The sequence below is a fragment of the Trachurus trachurus genome (genome assembly GCF_905171665.1).
Source record: "Trachurus trachurus genome assembly, chromosome: 9".
NCBI lineage: Eukaryota > Metazoa > Chordata > Actinopteri > Carangiformes > Carangidae > Trachurus > Trachurus trachurus.
This window is the reverse complement of record NC_139895.1, coordinates 1,257,044-1,278,329: the sequence shown is the minus strand read 5'-3', so window position 1 is coordinate 1,278,329 and position 21,286 is coordinate 1,257,044. Positions and strand designations below refer to the sequence as shown.

Sequence of the window (21,286 nt, the reverse complement as noted above, 5' to 3'; positions counted from 1 at the left end):
ATGCACCTCATGTGCCTGGTAAATCTAAGAAAATAAAATAAAAAGTTCTGTATTTCAAGTCATAGCTTCCTAAGGATGCAAGACTTCAGAGTAACGTATTTATTTAAAACTCTGTAGTATATTGAGGTAGTGGCCTCGTTTAGAATATAGCCGGAAATAGTGTTTCAAAAACTAAAAAAAAGAACATAAGAAGAGTTCATTTGCAAAAGCAGATAAGTGCCATTTTGAAAAAAATGAGCTGAGGCTTTGTAATTATTCTTTGCATAGTGTTGTTTTCAATAAAACTTTATTTTTTTTGAGATATGTCTGTTTTTTTCATTTTACATCTCAGAGTCACTCAACTTTGGTTTGACTGATATCACCTCATGTAAATTAAAAATTAAAAATGAAGATTCTAGATTTTTTTTTAAACGGAGTTATCTGCTTTTGCAAATGAACTCTTGGTAAAATAATAAAACCATGAATTAAATAAGAAAATGATAAACAAACATATATATTTTTTTAATTCATGCATTTGTAATATTATTCATAATTTTCCCACAGATATTACAGACTTCGTCTTCACTGTTTGTGGCACTGAAATAGCTCCACACCTGACTCCTCTCCGCGGAGCTGCATGCCGCTGCGCTTTACACGTTACGCACTCAGGTGGAAGAAAAAGTAGTTCCTACCAACCTTGTGTCATTTAGACCAGATGTGAATAGTTTAGTAACTTTCCATGTTAATGATTAGATGCATAATAACCACAAATGACTGAAGTATCAAAAGTATCGATGTTTCAGTATCGATCTGCACATCACCTGCTCAGACTCACCTGTGTTGAGTCCGTCGTGTCCTCCGGTCCGGTCGAGCTGCTCCGTTACTATGGCGACATGACTCCAAACCAAACCACCGGAAGTGTAAAGATTTCAAATTAAAAGTTAAAGCGGAGTGAAGTGTGAAGCCTTCCTCAGACCAGACGGGTCTTTTACTCTGAAAGCGACGGTTTCCGGTTTGAATGACGCGTTTCCTTGGTAACGTGAAAACAAATATCAAACTGACGTGACTTTTTCCCCCCTTTTTTTTTCGAACTGAGTTTACAGATATTCACAGTCTTAATCGCTTTCTGGTTGTTTGAACATTTATGGATAGGATAGGCCAGAGCGATAGATATCGCTCTGGGATAGGCCTAAGGGTTTTTTTTAATAATGAATTTGCATTTGTGAATATGAAACTTTTCATAGTAACTGTTGCATAGTTGTTTTTGTTTTTTCCCCTTTTATTTATATCATACACAGCAACTATGCACATTGTACAGTTGCAAAGAAGAAGAAATGAACTAGAGAAACCTGTAAACAATACAAAAGATTATAAATAAACAGCTAAACAGATAAATGAATAATATAAAAAATAAATAAAATGGATAGAAGAGTAATTCAATGAAAAAGAATGAAGCAAAAACAAACAAATAAATAGACGCAAGATTACTAGTAGTAGGGTAGTTGAGTTAACGTTAAATGTTCAAACTCTGACTTAAACAACAAGAAATTCGTTTTTTTTTACTTGAAAATGTACATTTTTGTGTGGTATTGATTGATAAGAACAAAATGAAACATTGACCTTCTTTTTGTCTTTTTCGCTTTTCTAGTTTTGTCTAGAGCACTGGAAAAGAGAGTAACGACACCACCATTGACTCCCGTGGTAAGGGTTTAAGAGTTTAAGGGTTTTGCGCCCCTAGTGGCAGGATATGGGTATTGCAAAAGCGCCCAGAAAACCCATTCACTCCAATGTATGTGTGTTGCCCACTGGCTTGTAAATGGATGAAAACGGGCGTGTTTTTGTTTTTAGGTGTCTTGGTCATATCAGATTATACTTATAATTTGTTTATTACAAAATGTAGATTGAAACATTAAAGGGACAACCAGGAGTTTCTCCAGCGGCAGAACGAAAATTTCCGCGACAATAAAAAAAGTCTGATATTAATGTGGATGAATCTACGTTACCACTTGTTAATGGTCCATTTTAGATAAATCTATGGTTTTGTCTCTATGGTTATTTTGTTATTATTAGTGGTGGTGGAAATGCTGGGCGAGCCGACCAGCGTTTCTTTACTTTCGGTTTCGTGGCGAGTCATGAGAATAACGCCGCCGAATCTCCGTTTATGGTGGGAACTACGACGGTATGTGATCGTCTTCCAACCTCTGACTTTAATTCTTGATGAATGAAAACATGAGTCTGTCTTGCGCCGGTCAAAGAATTTCACGGTGCGGAGGCTCATACATGTAGTGTGGAAACACTTTGCTTATTATACTTAACTTTTCCAAAACTCCTCGTTGTCCGAGTTTTGGAAAAAGCGAAGTATAATAATAACAAAATAACGATAGAGACAAAACGATATATTTATCGAAAATGGGCCCATTAACAAGTGTGGGTAGCGGAGATTCATCCACATTAACGTGAGACTTTTAAATAACCAAATAGAAACTCCTCGTTGTCCCTTTAATGTAGACAACTGTTGTTTTTTTTTACTCTCCTATGTGTTAATGTTTATCTGTAAAGGATCCTCAATGATGCTATTAACGTGGGTGATCTATAAATGTCCTTAAATTATTGAAAACACCACACTTGCTCATTCACCAACAATGCAGAGATGTCAATTCTTGGGCGCTTTAACAATACCCATATCCTGCCACCAGGAGGCGTCGTTACTCTCTTTTCCAGTGCTCTAGTTTTGTCCTTCCTGACTCGCTGTTGGTCGGTCGGTGACGCATGCGCAGTAGCAGCTGCGGCGCTGCCACAGTGTTTAGCTGCTGCAGCTAAGAGCTAAGAGACCAGAGACCCCCCCTCCCCTCCTCCTCCCCCCGGCCCAGACTAGATCCGGAGCAGTAGAGTCGGTACCAGTCCGGACCCGGTTCGAACCCGCTCCTAGACCAGGACCAGGGTCTCGGTCCGGAGTCAGTTAGCTGGCTGTTAGCACCCGGAGCTAGGTTAGCTTTAGCTTTAGCTTTAGCTGCAGGATCAAAACAAACCGAAGCTAACTGAAGCTAACTGAAGCTAGCGGCGGCTAACGGGACAACATGGCGACGGAGGAGAAGAAGCTGGAGGCGGAGAGCAACAAGCAGCCGACCTCCTCCTCCTCCAGCAGCAAGGTGAGCAGGGGGTTAAAGGGACAGTCCAACATTTACTCAGATCCTCCTCTCACCATAACTCCTATAGTCACAGCAGTAGGTTCATCACCGTTAAAGGGACATTGTGTAGGAATTCCTCCCATCTAGCGTTGTGGTTGTATATCTCAAGCAACTCAGTCGTATTTTTCATGCTGCATTCAGGTGAAATTGGGCAGACGGCAGACGGACGACAGCCGCTGCACGTAACGGCACAAACAAGCCTCTATGTAAACAAGTGGTCCGTCAGCACCAGGCAAAACAATACACGTGACAACATGTTGTCATGGCGATGTGGTATTGTTGACCTGAGCAAGGAAGGACGGTGCATGCTCATCCAAGACAGTGGGCAGGTGCAGGACAAAAAATAACAAGAAGGAAAAAACAAACAATGTCCGCACACTGCTATAATCGAGCTCCCAAAAATTTATTAGGACAACATTTCGACCGTTCGATTGTTTACCTGAGCCACGTTTTACCGGCTTTCTCTGGACTTCTGTGACTAAAATGACATCATTACGAAACATGAAGCAAATACTCTGAACTACTTTCTCTTCTGAAATCCCTCCGCCCAGCAGCCGTGTCTGGAATGTAGTTCCGGCTGCATTTCCCTCTAAAACAACTCTGTCTCTAACGTTATGGTCGTCACATCACGAAAGAATAACAACAGACTTGGTTCAGATCAGTGTTGTCAGTGCGTTTTTAAATTTAGTGGGTTTGATTCTTGTGTCGGACGTCGCGACTCTTCCAGCAGCGACGCCGCTCTGGCCAATCAGTGGACGGCAGTCGGCTGACGTCACGTTTAGTGTCACTTCAGCTGCTTGGAACCAGAGCCGAGGGGGTACAGAGGCAAAGAAGTAGCAGCTTCTAGTGGAAAAGCAAAAAACACTTTTTTGGTGTGTTTTCTAGAAAATCTTTGAACGTACATGGACTAAAAAAGTAAAGTTCTTCAGTCTGAGAACAAATATTTGTGTATTTCTGGTGTTTGCTTCAAAATGTTGTCCAACGGGGGTCTGTGGTCTAATTATTGTGTCAGTTTAGGGTCCTTGATGTGAAACAGTTTGAGAACCGCTGAGTTACATGATTATCTCATAGCGTGGTGAATGTGCAGCTCACAACTTGTCCACCAGAGCGTTGTGGAGTTGTTGGATTGTGTATTTGATGAGTTTGATGAGGGACAGGGGACCTGCATCGTTCACTGAGCAGCTCACGTCTCTGCCCCGCCCATCTCAAAACAACATGCACCCATAGTTAAAGGTGATGAACCTGCTGCTGTGACTTTATGGTGAGAGGAGGATCTGACTAAATGTTGAACTGTCCCTTTAATGACTATAGGGGTTATGGTGACTAAATTAGGGATGTCCCGATACCACTTTTTCACTTCCGATACGATACCGATATTGCAGCCTTCAATATCGGCCCGATACCGATATGAAAAAAATGATTATTTATATTTTTCAAATTCTAATACAAAGGAGACTCAGAGTCCTCCTGTTGCTGACTGACAGGCTGCTGCTGTCATGTTCCTCTATGGGACAGACAGTAGTGAGCTTACTTTTGAACTGTAAAATATAAAAAAAAATAAACCTTATTTACAACTGTTATTGAATTACTGTATGTACATTAATGTCAAACAAAAAGGCAAAATCTTCTTGCTTCAAGGTTTTATTTGTCACTCCAAATTGAAGATTAGCCTGCCCCTTCCATTTAAAGCAGAAGTAAGTGGTCCGGTCGTTTTCACTAATGCTGCGTTCCAGGCAGGCTTTTGAAATCATAAATTACAGCTTCAAGTCACAACTTACGACTTTGTAGCGTTCCAGGCAACCCACTCGTGTTTCTCCGACCTGTTTTACCGGTGAAAGTCACTATAACGGCCACTCGTAACTTCCGACCGGTGAACTCGTACCAGATCGAACTGGTACCACTTCACGGTCGGAAAAATACGAGTTTCCTTGAACGCACCATAACAGTCCTCGTCCCTACGTCACCACATTCACGGCGTCCCTTGGCTGCACACACAGCCCTGCATGCCGTTCTCTCTCCTCATTGGATAAAAACTGTAGGATACGATAAAAGTTTTCTCCTCGACTCAGAGCAGAGCAGAGTGACTGACAGACCTGTGTTTCAGTCCAAACACTCTATGTAAGTGATTGCTGTCGGAAGATATAACTATTTAAGACTTATATTAACACAAATATATCACTTACTTCTGCTTTAAGCATCAAAGATGTTCAATCAAACCCACATAGTTTGAAACAACGTTCAAAACACACAGCCAGTGTAACAACTAAGCATAAAGCCCGCTAGCTTAATGCTAACGTATAATGTAAAACGCCATAGACGGGCTAACAGAAATTAGCATCGTTAATTTAATTCTGGCTTTAGCGCTGTTGTTTTTTGGCTGATATCGGACATACAGTATATCCGATATCAATATCGGATCGGGACATCCCTAGACTAAATGTTGGACTGTCCCTTTAACTGCTCTGCTCTCTGTCCAGTCTAATCCAGCCAAACCAAACTACACGGTGAAGTTCACGCTGGCTGGACACACCAAGGCCGTCTCCTCCGTCAAGTTCAGTCCCAGCGGAGAGTGGCTCGCCAGCTCCTGTAAACACACACACACACACACACACACACACACACACACACACACACACACACACACACACACACACACACACACACACACACACACACACACACACACACACCAGGGTATTAAAAGGTGATAAATCAATTTGGGGAATATTAAGACCCTTAAAAAGTATTAAAAAGTCTTTTCACGACTTTATAAAGTCTTAAATTTTGAAGGTATTTTTTTCTGAATTAGCTGTCCAAGAGTCCAAAAAAAACATTGTGAAAGTGTGTGAATTTATTAATTTTATTAAAAAACAAAGATGAACCGGTACATAAAAAAAAGAAGATTATTTTTTTGTTTTTTGGGAGTGGAGCAATGTTTTTGTTTTGTTTTTTTTGATATACTTTGCCTTATCTCAGCCTATTTTGAATTCTGTAGCATCACATTGGTCTATAGTCTTTATCACAAACTAAAACTGTTATTACGTTAAAAGTGTCACTGATGTAAATGGTTACAGCTTGAAGTGGCGGTGAGGTGTTGAAAAATATTGAGAAAGTCTTGAAAAAGTCTTAAAAAGGTTTTAGAATTAACTTCAAGATTCCTGTATTGACCCTGCACACACACACACACACACACACACACACACACACACACTGTGGTGCTCTGATGGCGCAGTAACCATGGTAACGTCTGTTGCAGCTGCCGACAAGCTGATAAAGATCTGGGGAGCGTACGACGGGAAGTTTGAGAAATCCATCGTCGGACACAAACTGGTGAGAAGAACTGGTCCTGGTCTGAAGGGGGGGGGTTGGATTCACCAATATGTTCTTAACTCATTGAGTGCCGCGCTCCTTTCCAAAGTTTTAGTCAAGTGTACCGGCAATTTAGACCATTTTTGACTTTTTATGTAGAGCCACAGTGTATTCTATATTATTGCCACCAACACATACTGTGGCTCAATTGAAAGGTTTAACTTTATGCTTCAAGTGGCCACAAACCGTTTGTTTCTACGTGCCTCTGTTCCTGAGAAAAGTCAAGCTAAACATGGCTGGGTTTCACCAAAATCCCTCCTTTTTTTCTAGAAAAGGAGATAGAGCGTCTTTTATGAAAGGTGCTCTGTTTGTGTCTGTCGCTCTTCTGACACTCGCATTTCTGGATCAAAGGGCTCGTGTAAGATAAATATATACAACAATGGTTGTTCTATTCACAAAATCACCATCGGGGGCGGGGGGGGCGCCACTAAACAACAATAACACAGACGCACCGTGCCGTGTCGCAGCTTCTCGCCGCGGAGCGTGAGGGTCAGTCGGCCACCGCGGCTCGGGAAGACCGGTCCCGCCGGTGGTCGCGGTCCTTCTGTGGTTCGGGTCGGTGGTACCGGTCTGCTTTGGCCCAGAGACCATCAGATTTTACCGCGGGAGGACTTTGGGGAGGACACGGTGTTGCTCCAGATGAAGACCGGGCGGACTGTCGGCTGAGAGCTTCCTGGTTCAGCTCCGAGCAGCTGGAGCAGCTGGAGCTGCAGCGCGGGTGAGAGCAGAGCAGCAGCTGCTGCATCTGCATGCAGAACTCGTTTGCAGAAGCCGAGTTATGATAAAAACTTCCAGATAATGAGCTGTCATGTGACTTTGATCGTCATCTATTTCAGTTCTCCTCGTCGTAGAGTCCCCAAATTTACATATAATGTGTATTAAAGTGTCTATTTTCATAATTTAAAAAAAAGCAAAAAACGTAAAATTACGTTTTTGGCACTCAACGCATGGGAACGAAAAACGAGAAATTACGTGGTTGGCACTCAATGAGTTAAGAAACATTTTAAGAAATGTCTCACGAAGAAAATGAAGAAGTTCTTAAGTGCTATTCCTCAATATTTTCTTAAGAACAGTAATTTCTTACGAATTTCTTATTATTATTATTTTGTGTGTGTGTGTGTGTGTGTGTGTGTGTGTGTGTGTGTGTGTGTGTGTGTGTGTGTGTGTGTGTGTGTGTGTGTGTGTGTGTGTGTGTGTGTGTGTGTGTGTGTGTGTGTGTAGGGCATCTCTGACGTGTCCTGGTCCTCAGACTCCAACCTGCTGGTCTCGGCCTCCGACGACAAAACACTCAAGATCTGGGACAACAACTCTGTAAGACACACACACACACACACACACACACACACACACACACACACACACACACACACACACACACACACACACAGAGACAGTGTTTCCATGGCAACAGAGTGTGTCTGTCTCTGTGTCTTCAGGGGAAGTGTCTGAAGACTCTGAAGGGACACAGCAACTACGTCTTCTGTTGTAACTTCAACCCTCAGTCCAACCTGGTGGTGTCTGGATCAGTGAGTCACCTCTATATACCTCTATACCTGTCTGTCTCTACCTCTCTACCTGTCTATCTCTACCTGTCTGTCTCTATACCTGTCTGTCTCTACCTGTCTACCTGTCCCTACCTGTCTGTCTCTACCTGTCTACCTGTCTCTAGTTGCGTTTCCATCCACCTTTTTTTATTCGCATTTTAAAAAATTGGGAATAAATACTTGAATGGAAACGCCACAAATTAAAAAAAAGGCAGTAAATGTGCATAAAAGTTTTGACGCTTTGGAGGGGTGGATTTGTCAGCGTATCGATTAAAGGAAAATGCGACTTTTTGTTATGGAAACAGATGATGTGAATTGAGGCAGAGTTTGTGGGTGAAGCTGCTGGACTTCACCCAGCGACGCCCCGGTGTCCCAGCTCTCCTCTCTGCACCGCGACACAAACGCTCCGTAACCTGTAATGTTTTGTTCATGACGGTTAAGACGACACAATCACACGTCGTAACATCGTTATGTAACGTTATCCACCGCTCCATTTATTGATTTTTCGCCGGCTTTGTTGTCAACAGATGCACATGGAGGAGAGGAACGTCACCAGAACAGACTGTCACAGTTCTACTGTCTTTCTGTGTAAATATCTCATGTTACAACATAAAAAAACCTGCAGCTTATATTCTAGTGCGGCCTATATGTACAGTATTTTCTTTTAACATTTAGCTGGTGCAGCTTATACAGATGCGTCTATAGTCCGGAAAGTACATACATTGTCCATTTTGTTGAGTGTCAGCTGTTGGATACATTAAAGCAGAAGTGAGTGATATATTTGTGTTAATATAAGTCTTAAATAGTTGTATCTTCCGACAGCAATCACTTCTATAGAGTGTTTGGACTGAAACACGGGTCTGTCAGTCACTCTGCTCTGCTCTGAGCCGAGGAGAAAACTTTCCTTGTATCCTACAGTTTTTATCCAATGAGGAGAGAGAACGGCATGCAGGGCTGTGTGTGCAGCCAAGGAACGCCGTGAATGTGGTGACGTAGCGACGAGGACTGTTATGGTGCGTTCAAGGCAACCCGTAACTCGTGTTTTTCCGACCTGTGAAGTCGTACCAGTTCGAGTTCACGGGTCAGAAGTTACGAGTGGCCGTTATAGTGACTTTCACAGGTAAAACAGGTCGGAAAAACACGAGTGGGTTGCCTGGAACGCAGTCGTAAGTCGTGACTTGAAGCTGTAATTTACGGTTTCAAAAGCCTGCCTGGAACGCAGCATTAGCCAAAACCACCGGATCGCTTTCTTCTGCTTTAACTCTCTCTTATGACGTAATCTCACGGCGACTCCTCCTAATCGCAAAACACTAATGAATGGAAACGGTCATAAATTCACATTTTCACAAAATCCGCTCTTAAATTCGATACATTTGGATGGAAACCCAGTTAGTGTCTCTACCTGTCTCATGGGCTGTGTAGTAAATCTCCCCCTATCACGGATGTAGTTCACTAACTCTATATTGTGTTCAACATGTTGTAGTGTTGTTCGAATTCTCCGCGATTGGATGACAAAACACCCACAATGCACCGCGAAATTGAGTGAACAAGCGATGTACACTACTTTCTACTCCCGTATGTATCCCACAATGCAATGTGGTCGTGTTTTGCCAGAGAAGAAGAGCAAGCTAATTAGCATGTTAGCTACGATTTCTTTAGGTTATTTAGCAGTAAACTCTTGGCTCCGTTTGCCTGAGCAGCAGGAGTTGGGCAGCAGCATCCCAACAATAACAGGCAGCATTAAATCAATCTAATAAAGAAACTGTAGGAGAATATCTAGTAAATACCAGCTAACGAGCTAAGCTAATAGCCAGAGATGGGGACTCGAGTTTGCGACTCGAACTCGAGTCGCACTTAAGTCGCACCCACAGAGACTTCAGACTTGACTTGGACTCGTGTTTTGAGACTCGTGAACAATCATTATTTTTTTGGCTCGTGCCTCCCTCCTGACAGGACGACCGACGATCTTTTTTTTTTTTTTTTTTTTTGCCCTTAACACACCACTAGCGGAGCAGCGCCACATGGCCGGTAACGTTATTCAGATGGAGGTTAGATCTTCATATTGAACTCCTACAGAGTGCAGCCAAACACCAGTGTCTAAAGAGAGAGGAGCAGCAGAGCTCCTCTGACAGCGCAGTCAGCTGCTGCGGGTGAGTGACAGGTGACTGTGAACCGGCTTTTTTTTTTTTTTTTTTTTTTAATAGCGGCACCGTCTATAGCCTACATGTGAGGCACAATGTCCGTTTGTTGTCAGACCTTCCTTCACGGGGACTAGCTGCTGCATAACTGGCACATATCAGACTAGGCTACTGTAGGCTAAGTCCTCCTGTTTATTTATGTTTTTGCTGCGAAATATGACTGAAGGCATGTAGGCTATGTGTGGAAGTCTGGATGTGTCGACACGCCCCCATGAGTTGACGGAGCTAATTAAAAAAATAATAACAACCAGTTCTTCTCTCAGAAACATGCGGTTCCAGAAAGGTTTTGCTGCACATAAAGATGTGAGCTATAGGTACCATACAGATCTTATGACCTAACAGCCTAAATCATTTTCCATGTTGTTCATCTGGGTTTTCTGAATTCAACAAAGCAAAAAAAAAGGAGAAAAGGCCAGTGCAGAGGGGCAGAGCAGCTTTGATTCTTTCTTGACTCAGAATACAGTTTCCTTTAAAGGAAAGCTTTCATTGTGTGTTTTCTTCATATTGCATTGCAATATCCTGTTTAAAGTGATCATATAATAAACAACTAATCAATACTGTATAGATAAAGGAGTGATAATAACCTACAGTAAATGCTTTGAATCTCTTAGATATAGCTGTGCAGTATCCTTAGTAGACCGGATAGCAGCAGATGATAAAGGGTCATTACAACCAGAAGAGACAGGAGACTTTTATTATTTAGAGACTTGAGACTTGTCCTGGACTTGCAAAAAAAGACTTGTGAACATCTCTGCTAATAGCCACAGCTAACGAGCTAAGCTAATAGCCACAGTTCACGGTCTGGACACACAACAGTAGTCGACCAAACCAAACTTCATATTTCAACAGTTTATTGTAGAGAAACACAACCACACAGAATCACATCCTCAAATGTTCCCACAAGTGTCGGTTTTTCTTATTTTATTTAATGTGTCTGGTTTGTTTACATGATTCTCGGTGCGTCTGCTACGTCACAGCAGTAGGCTAACACGCTAACACCTGGAGCATCTGCTGACGCAACCACGTTCAGAGAGTCACCGTGTAGCGTCCGAATTCTCCTCCCGTCGTTCCCTACATCGTCTACATGATGTAGTGGAGAGGGAGTGAATGATTTCGAACACAGCTCCAGTCTGACCTGCTCCTCTGTCAATTCAATTCAATTCAAATAGCTTTATTGGCATGAACAGAAATGTGTTGTTGCCAAAGCATTTTACAAAATATTTACATACATACATGTTACAATACAATTCATATTTTGTAAAGTACAATACAATGGGCCTCATTCACGAACCGTTCTTAAGAACAAATTTGTTCTTAAGTCCTACTTACGAAGTTTTTACGAAGATTGTGGCATTCATGAATGTTTTCTTATCCAGAATTTGTTCTTAACTAAGAACAAAATCTACGAACAGTCAGGAGAATACTTACGCACTTTTAGGTGCTGAGACTTCTGCAAAAATAACCGATTATAGCGTTTTCTTTTGTTCTGCAGTTGTATGATATTATATGATTTGAATAAGAATTATTTTCTTATCTTTTATGATGTTTTTAATAATCATATATTAATAATAATAATTGACAAATCATTGCAGTTTCTTAAAAAAACATTATAGATACTTAATTCATATCAGTTTTTTTTTTGTTGTTGTTGGGGGGGCTGTTTTTTTTTTTTTTTAAAGATGTGATAATATGATGATATTTCTGATGGCACACGTGAGAGTGTGGTCTCTCTGATAACAACCCGAAGAGCTGCATCCACTGCTGACGCTACTAAATATAGCCTAAATATAAATATAAATATAAAAATATAAACTAAATATAAGCCTTTTCTTTGTTTCTTTGTTTCATTCCTGTCGCAGTAGCGCCACTTCACTACTTAAGTTCTTTTTACGTGTGGAGTCTGGTGCTCCCTCCCAGATTTTCATTGGAGCATTTCAACTTTCTTTCTCACTTCCTTCTCTGCTCAGTGCCTGTGGGTGCTGTGTGCACACGGCCCTGCAGTCTCATGCCCTTTTACGGGCATTGATGGGGCGGTTACCTATGCTAATCATATGTTAATTAGACTCACCTGGCACACGCCCTCAACTTACGAGGAGATGGCATAAGAACACAGCTGCGAACAATTCTGAGGCTTACGAACGCGTTGATGAATCTGACATAGGGTTTTCTTAAGGAACTTCTTAAGAACAACTTAAGAAACAATCTAAGGAGGTTCTTAAGAAGATATTGGTGAATGAGGCCCAATGTTATCCAACGCTCCTCTCTCTGTCTCTCCTCTAGTTTGACGAGAGCGTTCGTATCTGGGACGTGAAGACAGGGAAGTGTCTGAAGACGCTGCCGGCTCATTCTGACCCCGTGTCTGCTGTAAGCCCCGCCCCCTCTGACCTCTGACCTCACATCTCATTAACATAACGGGAAGGAAGTGACCTCTGACCTCTGACCTGTGTGTGTGTGTGTGTGTGTGTGTGTGTTCCACAGGTTCACTTCAACAGAGACGGTTCACTCATCGTCTCCAGCAGCTACGACGGACTGTGGTACACACACACACACACACACACACACACACACACACACACACACACACACACACACACACACACACACAACACACACACACTGAATGTCAAACATGAAACACACTGCAGAACGTAACACTGTGTGTGTGTGTGTGTGTGTGTGTGTGTGTGTGTGTGTGTGTGTGTGTGTGTGTGTGTGTGTGTAGTCGTATCTGGGACACGGCGTCAGGACAGTGTCTGAAGACTCTGATTGGTGAGTTCAACATCACACAACATCTGTAACAGCTGTAGAGAGACGGTGATGACGATGATGACGATGATGATGATGATGATGGTGATGATGATGATGAAGATGCGTGTCTCTCCTCAGACGACGACAACCCTCCCGTGTCCTTCGTGAAGTTCTCTCCTAATGGGAAATACATCCTGGCTGCCACTCTGGACAAGTGAGTGTTTCACTGCGGCGCTCTGTCGTAGCCACATGATGCTAATGTTGCTATGGTGACAGGGTATTGTTTACAGCAAATTATTGTGTGATAGTCAACGTTATTATACATATTTGGCTGTAACATTCTGATTTCTCTTGATGTTGCTTTGCAAACTGAAACTCATGTTAAATTCCCTCCAAAACGTCACATCTGGTTGTGAAAACCATGCTATGCTAACTCTCTGTGTTAGCCACATGCTACGCTAACTCTCTGTGTTAGCCACACGCTAACTCTCTGTGTTAGCCACATGCTACGCTAACTCTCTGTTAGCCACATGCTACGCTAACTCTCTGTGTTAGCCACATGCTAACTGTCTGTGTTACCGCATGCTAACTCTCTGTGTCTCTGAGTTTCATACATTAACTCTGATCTCTGGTTCACAGCACGTTGAAGCTCTGGGACTACAGCAAAGGAAAGGTACTGACCTGTCTGTCTGTCTGTCTGTCTGACCGACCGTCTGTCTGTCTGTCTGACCACCTGTCTCTCTGTCTGTCTGTCTGTCTGTCTGACCGTCTGTCTGACCACCTGTCTCTCTGTCCGTCTGTCTGTGTGTCTGACCGTCTGTCTGTCTAACCACCTGTCTCTCTGTCTGTCCTCCTCAGTGTCTGAAGACCTACACTGGTCATAAGAATGAGAAGTACTGCATCTTCGCCAACTTCTCTGTCACAGGAGGGAAGGTGAGATAATGAAGGCTAACTGAAGCTAACTAAAGCTAACTGAAGCTAACTAAAGCTAACTGAAGCTAACTAAAGCTAAGGCTAACTAAGAACTAAAAACAACTACATGTTATTAAAGAGTCAGAATACACTGGACCAATTTAACTGTGTGTGTGTGTGTGTGTGTGTGTGTGTGTGTGTGTGTGTGTGTGTGTGTGTGTGTGTGTGTGTGTGTGTGTGTGTGTGTGTGTGTGTGTGTGTGTGTGTCTCAGTGGATCGTGTCTGGCTCTGAGGACAGCATGGTTTACATCTGGAACCTTCAGACCAAAGAGATTGTTCAGAAACTACAAGGACACACAGGTATGACCTTTGACCTCTGAGCCGGACTAAGTTAGTCCAGATGTTGGTCCAGATGTTAGTCCAGTTTTTAGTCCAGATGTTAGTCCAGCTATAGTCCATCTGTTAGTCCAGATGTTAGTCCAGTTGTTAGTCCAGATGTTAGTCCAGTTGTTACTTCAGATGTTAGTCCAGTTGTTACTTCAGATGTTAGTCCAGTTGTTAGTCCAGATGTTAGTCCAGATGTTAGCCCAGCTATAGTCCAATTGTTAGTCCAGATGTTAGTCCAGCTATAGTCCAGGTGCTAGTCCAGATGTTTGTCCAGCTATAGTCCAGTTGCTAGTCCATCTGTTAGTCCAGATGTTAGTCCAGCTATAGTCCATCTGTTAGTCCAGATGTTAGTCCAGTTGTTAGTCCAGATGTTAGTCCAGTTTTTAGTCCAGATGTTAGTCCAGCTATAGTCCATCTGTTAGTCCAGATGTTAGTCCAGTTGTTAGTCCAGATGTTACTTCAGATGTTAGTCCAGTTGTTAGTCCAGATGTTAGTCCAGATGTTAGCCCAGCTATAGTCCAGGTGCTAGTCCAGATGTTTGTCCAGCTATAGTCCAGTTGCTAGTCCATCTGTTAGTCCAGATGTTAGTCCAGCTATAGTCCAGTTGTTAGACCAGATGTTAGTCCAGCTATAGTCCAGTTGTTAGTCCAGCTGTTACCCCAGCTATAGTCAAGATGTTAGTCCAGTTGTTAGTCCAGATGTTAGTCCAGCTATAGTCCAGTTGTTAGTCCAGCTATAGTCCAGTTGTTAGTCCAGATGTTAGTCCAGCTATAGTCCAGTTGTTAGTCCAGATGTTAGTCCAGCTATAGTCCAGTTGTTAGACCAGATGTTAGTCCAGCTATAGTCCAGTTGTTAGTCCAGTTGTTAGTCCAGATTTTAGTCCAGATGTTAGTCCAGATTTTAGTCCAGATGTTAGTCCAGCTATAGTCCAGTTGTTAGTCCAGATGTTAGTCCAGCTATAGTCCAGTTGTTAGTCCAGTTGTTAGTCCAGCTATAGTCCAGTTGTTACCCCAGCTATAGTCAAGATGTTAGTCCAGATGTTAGTCCAGTTGTTAGTCCTGCTATAGTCCAGTTGTTAGTCCAGCTGTTACCCCAGCTATAGTCAAGATGTTAGTCCAGATGTTAGTCCAGTTGTTAGTCCAGCTATAGTCAAGTTGTTAGTCCAGCTGTTAGTCCAGCTATAGTCAAGATGTTAGTCCAGATGTTAGTCCAGCTATAGTCAAGATGTTAGTCCAGTTGTTAGTCCAGCTATAGTCCAGTTGTTAGTCCAGATATTAGTCCAGCTATAGTCAAGATGTTAGTCCAGATATAGTCCAGTTGTTAGTCCAGTTGTTACTTCAGATGTTAGTCCAGTTGTTAGTCCAGCTATAGTCCAGATGTTAGTCCAGCTATAGTCCAGTTGTTAGACCAGATGTTAGTCCAGCTATAGTCCAGTTGTTAGTCCAGATGTTAGTCCAGTTGGTAGTCCAGCTGTGACCCAAGCTATAATCAAGATGTTAGTCCAGTTGTTAGTCCTGCTATAGTCAAGATGTTAGTCCAGATGTTAGTCCAGCTATAGTCCAGTTGTTAGTCCAGCTGTTAGTCCAGCTATAGTCAAGTTGTTAGTCCAGCTGTTAGTCCATCTATAGTCAATATGTTAGTCCAGCTATAGTCCAATTGTGACCCGTTCTATCAAAATGAGTCGGAAGTCGCAACGTTCTATTTTTAGATAATCAGCTGATAACGTGGAAAACCCATAGAAAATCAAAAAAATTTTTTTTACCCTAATTTCAAAGCAATGACATTCAAAAACAATCTCCCAAAGTTTCACATTCCAGATAATTGAGAAAAGGCACGAAAATGATGATTAAAGTTGATCTGCAACTTAAACCCTCTGAAAATGAGTGTTGCTTCGGTGCAAAACATGAAATATCTTCTGAACCGTTCATGATAGAGACGAGCTGAAAACTGCATCTGAATCGCGGGATTCTCCGCTTTCCGAGGGTCATTGAATGTTGCATCTATGACGAGAAGGGACGGGTACAGAAACAGATGCTAAACCGAGTAGCATCGACGCTAACAGAGCGTAGCATCGACACTAACAGAGCGTAGCATCGATGCTAATTCGAACGTAGCATCGATGCTAACCCGAACGTACACGCTTACACATGTTTTACAAAATGTCAACAAAACATGACAACTTCTGAACCGTTTATGATAGAAACGAGCTGTAAAAAGCATCTGAATTGTGAGATTCATTTCGATTGATCGGGTCACAATTGTTAGTCCAGTTGTTAGTCCAGCTATAGTCCAGTTGTTAGTCCAGCTGTTATGCCAGCTATAGTCAAGATGTTAGTCCAGTTGTCAGTCCAGCTATAGTCCAGTTGTTAGTCCAGATGTTAATCCATCTGTTACCCCAGCTATAGTCCAGATGTTAGTCCAGCTGTTAGTCCAGCTATAGTCAAGATGTTAGTCCTGCTATAGTCAAGATGTTAGTCCAGTTGTTAGTCCTGGTATAGTCAAGATGTTAGTCCAGCTATAGTCCAGCTGTTAGTCCAGCTATAGTCCACTTGTTAGTCAAGATGTTAGTCCAGTTGTTAGTCCAGCTATAGTCCAGATGTTAGTCCAGTTGTTAGTCCAGCTATAGTCCAGTTGTTAGTCCAGATGTTAGTCCAGTTGTTAGTCCAGCTATACTCAAGATGTTAGTCCAGATGTTAGTCCAGCTATATAGTCCACTTGTTAGTCCAGCTGTAGTCAAGATGTTAGTCCAGTTGTTAGTCCAGCTATAGTCAAGATGTTAGTCCAGATGTTAGACTCGATGTTAGTCCAGCTGTAGTCCAGTTATTAGACCAGATGTTAGTCCAGCTATAGTCAAGATGTTAGTCCAGATGTTAGTCCAGTTGTTAGTCCAGCTATAGTCCAGTTGTTAGTCCACCTAAAGTCCAGATGTTAGTCCAGCTGTTACCCCAGCTATAGTCCAGTTGTTAGTCCAGTTGTTAGTCCTACTATAGTCAAGATGTTAGTCCAGTTGTTAGTCCAGATGTTAGTCCAGCTATAGTCCAGTTGTTAGTCCAGCTATAGTCCAGATGTTAGTCCAGTTGTTAGTCCAGCTATAGTTAAGATGTTAGTCCAGATGTTAGTCCAGCTATAGTCCAGATGTTAGTCCAGTTGTTTGTCCAGCTATAGTCCAGTTGTTAGTCCAGATGTTAGTCCAGTTGTTAGTCCAGTTGTTAGTCCAGCTATAGTCCAGTTGTTAGTCCAGATGTTAGTCCAGTTGTTAGTCCAGCTATACTCAAGATGTTAGTCCAGATGTTAGTCCAGCTATATAGTCCACTTGTTAGTCCAGCTGTAGTCAAGATGTTAGTCCAGTTGTTAGTTCAGCTATAGTCCAGTTGTTAATCCAGCTATAGTCCAGTTGTTAGTCCAGATGTTAGTCCAGCTATAGTCCAGATCTTAGTCCAGTTGTTAGTCCTTCTATAGTCAAGATGTTAGTCCAGCTGTTAGTCCAGCTATAGTTAAGATGTTAGTCCAAATGTTAGTCCAGATTTCAGTCAAGATGTTAGTCCAGCTATAGTCCAGATGTTAGTCCAGCTATAGTCCAGATGTTAGTCCAGCTATAGTCCAGCTATAGTCCAGTTGTTAGTCCAGCTATAGTCAAGATGTTAGTCCAGATGTTAGTCCAGTTGTTAGTCCTGCTATAGTCAAGATGTTAGTCCAAATGTTAGTCCAGATTTCAGTCAAGATGTTAGTCCAGTTGTTAGTCCAGCTATAGTCCAGATGTTAGTCCAGCTATAGTCCAGTTTCTAGTCCAGATGTTAGTCCAGCTATAGTCCAGTTGTTAGTCCAGATGTTAGTCCAGCTATAGTCCAGTTGCTAGTCCAGATGTTAGTCCAGCTATAGTCCAGATGTTAGTCCAGATGTTAGTCCAGCTATAGTCCTGTTGTCAGTCCAGTTGTTAGTCCTGCTATAGTCAAGATATTAGTCCAAATGTTAGTCCAGATTTCAGTCAAGATGTTAGTCCAGTTGTTAGTCCAGCTATAGTCCAGATGTTAGTCCAGCTATAGTCCAGATGTTAGTCCAGCTATAGTCCAGTTTCTAGTCCAGATGTTAGTCCAGCTATAGTCCAGTTGTTAGTCCAGATGTTAGTCCAGCTATAGTCCAGTTGCTAGTCCAGATGTTAGTCCAGCTATAGTCCAGTTGTTAGTCCAGATGTTAGTCCAGCTATAGTCCAGTTGCTAGTCCAGATGTTAGTCCAGCTATAGTCCAGATGTTAGTCCAGCTATAGTCCTGTTGTCAGTCCAGATGTTAGTCCAGCTATAGTCCAGTTGTTAGTCCAGCTATATTCCTGTTGTTAATCCAGATGTGCAACAGTCCAGATGTGCAGTAATCCAGCTGTGTCCTCTCTGACTCTCTGTCTCTCCGTAGACGTGGTGATCTCCACCGCCTGTCATCCAACAGAAAACATCATCGCCTCGGCCGCTCTGGAGAACGACAAGACCATCAAACTGTGGAGGAGCGACTGTTAGACTGATCCAGATCCTCTGATCCAGATCCACTGATCCAGATCTACTGATCCACTGATCCAGATCTTCTGATCCAGATCCACTGATCCAGATCTACTGATCCAGATCTACTGATCCACTGATCCAGATCTACTGATCCAGGTCCACTGATCCAGATCTACTGATCCACTGATCCAGATCTACTGATCCAGATCCTCTGATCCAGATCCACTGATCCAGACCCTCTGATCCAGATCTACTGATCCAGACCCTCTGATCCAGATCTACTGATCCAGATCCTCTGATCCAGATCCACTGATCCAGATCTACTGATCCAGATCTACTGATCCAGACCCTCTGATCCAGATCTACTGATCCAGATCTACTGATCCAGATCCACTGATCCACTGATCCAGATCCACTGATCCAAATCCTCTGATCCAGATCTACTGATCCAGATCTACTGGTCCAGATCAACACACAGTCCAGTCCTGAAACCACTGATCCAGATCCACTGCCCAGCGAGATTCAGAGATTCACCCTCCAGATGTTTGAGTGATTCTTTGAATGGAATTGATGAAGATGATAAAAACTGTGATGAAGATCTAAAGGAGGACTCATCATCATCATCATCATCATCATGTGGAGGAACTCAGCTTCACCTTTTACGTCCTCAGGTCGAGGGGGCGGAGCTTCACTGCAGCTCACCTGGAGAGAGGAAGGGGCTTTTATTTCCCTTTTTACTGTTTGAGTTTTTAACAAGCGCCACTTCCTCCCTCCTCCCTTTCACATTAAAAGCCTTTCAGTCGTTCAGGGGTCAGGCTCGTTTCTCTGAGAGACTTTTATTGTTTTGAATTTGTGAGTGTGAAGCCGTCGATGATTTAAGGATAACTGTCCAATCACAGGAAACTAATAAAGTGGATTAATCGAAGCAGAGTAGAAAAATATAAGATCCACTGGTCCAGGTGTGTGAAGGTGGAGCCTGATGACATCACTGTGACATCATCAGACAGAAGTGGAAATGAGTGGACTGGCTCTTTAAAACATCCTAATGATGTGACCTCACCGTTAACCTGAAATACACCAGATAATTCAGATACGTTATTGAGGAAATGGATCAGACTTCATCATGACATCAGACTCCTGTTGCTAGGAAACCACTGGGACACGCCCAGTCCCCTCTGATTCGTCTGTCGTTGCAGTACCTGTGTGTGTGTGTGTGTGTTGCATTCACAGACCTTCTGACCTGTAGGTACCTTTAACAATCACAAACAGCAGCGTCTTCATCATCACCGCTCAATCAGCCGATCGATCAATCAGTCAAATGATCAATATTGTTTGGAAGGATTTTTTTCAGTTGTTTGTAAATAAAGATTTTTGACTATGAGCTGTGTGTGTGTGTGTGTGTGACTTCATTAGTGTCGTTATAATTAGCAGCAGCTCATTCATCTGGTGTGTTGATATGAAACGTCTGAGAAACGAGTCTCAACTCGTTTATTAGCGTTTAATTATGATCAATATTGTTAAAGGGACATTGTGTAGGAATTCCTCCCATCTAGAGTTGTGGTTGTATATCACAAGCAACTCAGTCGCATTTTTCATGCTGCATTCAGGTGAAATTGGGCAGACGGACGACGGCCGCTGCACGTACGGAGGTATTACTGATGAATGAAAAACAGACTTTTGAACCAAATAATCGATTTTCCTGGATAGATAACAGGATAGGTTACAGAATGTCCCTTTAATGAACACGTAATAAACCAAGAGTCATTGACGAGTTCAGACCGGAGACAGCGAACGCATCGTCATGTTGCTGAGTGAGTGGGCGGAGCTAGAGAGAGAAACAGGAAACAGTTTTATTTCATCAGTTCAACAACACGTCAGCGATCAGATCAATACCTGAGTATCAGTCAATATCAATATAGGTTATAATCACATCTGTCAATCAAACACCTTCCCTCAATACACTCTTACTAATAACTCACTGTGTCTTCCTGAGCCCCGTCTACACCAGAACCAGAGTCTGATCCGGTTTTGGTCTAAATTAGATTTAAAGGGATAGTTCACCCAAAATTCAAATTTCTCTATTTATCTCCTCCCCCTCATGTGGACTAAGGGCTGGGAGAAGTTTCAGAGTCCTCCGTGGCTTCTCTGAGTTACAGGGGGTCTCGGCGTAGCAGTGCATGTCCATATAACGGTTGCAAATGGATACCAACTGTCTTCGTAACAAAAAGACACACCAAAAAACATCCAAATACCTCCATGCTGCTCGTCTGTAATGTCCCTCTTGTATTGAAGCCCCGACATGAGAAATTGTTCCGAAAAAAATTTAATAAGTCAATATTTTAAGCTTGTTCATTGTTCTTCCTGTGTCAGTGCAAATCTCGCGTGATTTACATTGACCGGCGGAACAATTTCTCATGTCGGGGCTTCAATACCAGAGGGACATTACAGACGAGCAGCATGGAGGTATTTGGATG

At 42.5% G+C, this 21,286-nt stretch overlaps 1 protein-coding gene across 1 annotated transcript; it reads left to right on the top strand.

Moving 5' to 3' along the window:
- Positions 1-2,771: 2,771 nt before the first annotated feature.
- On the top strand, positions 2,772-20,042 carry LOC310991363 (WD repeat-containing protein 5-like). The gene is made up of 13 exons (XM_083979047.1): positions 2,772-3,128; positions 5,645-5,753; positions 6,424-6,497; positions 7,758-7,847; positions 7,973-8,062; positions 12,559-12,642; positions 12,757-12,812; positions 13,001-13,047; positions 13,165-13,240; positions 13,666-13,699; positions 13,885-13,959; positions 14,211-14,298; positions 18,730-20,042. Exons 1-13 carry the CDS (start codon positions 3,057-3,059, stop codon positions 18,828-18,830), a joined length of 996 nt encoding a protein of 331 aa, XP_083835173.1. The 5' UTR covers positions 2,772-3,056; the 3' UTR covers positions 18,831-20,042.
- The last annotated feature ends 1,244 nt before the right edge of the window (positions 20,043-21,286 follow it).

What these genes read in the sequence shown, in the direction of transcription:
- LOC310991363 (XM_083979047.1), top strand. Translation starts at nt 3,057, where the DNA reads ATGGCGACGGAGGAGAAGAAGCTGGAGGCGGAGAGCAACAAGCAGCCG. An exon ending in CCTCCTCCTCCAGCAGCAAG is followed by an intron (nt 3,129 to 5,644) that starts GTGAGCAGGGGG and finishes CTCTCTGTCCAG; the next exon opens with TCTAATCCAGCCAAACCAAA. An exon ending in CCATCGTCGGACACAAACTG is followed by an intron (nt 6,498 to 7,757) that starts GTGAGAAGAACT and finishes GTGTGTGTGTAG; the next exon opens with GGCATCTCTGACGTGTCCTG.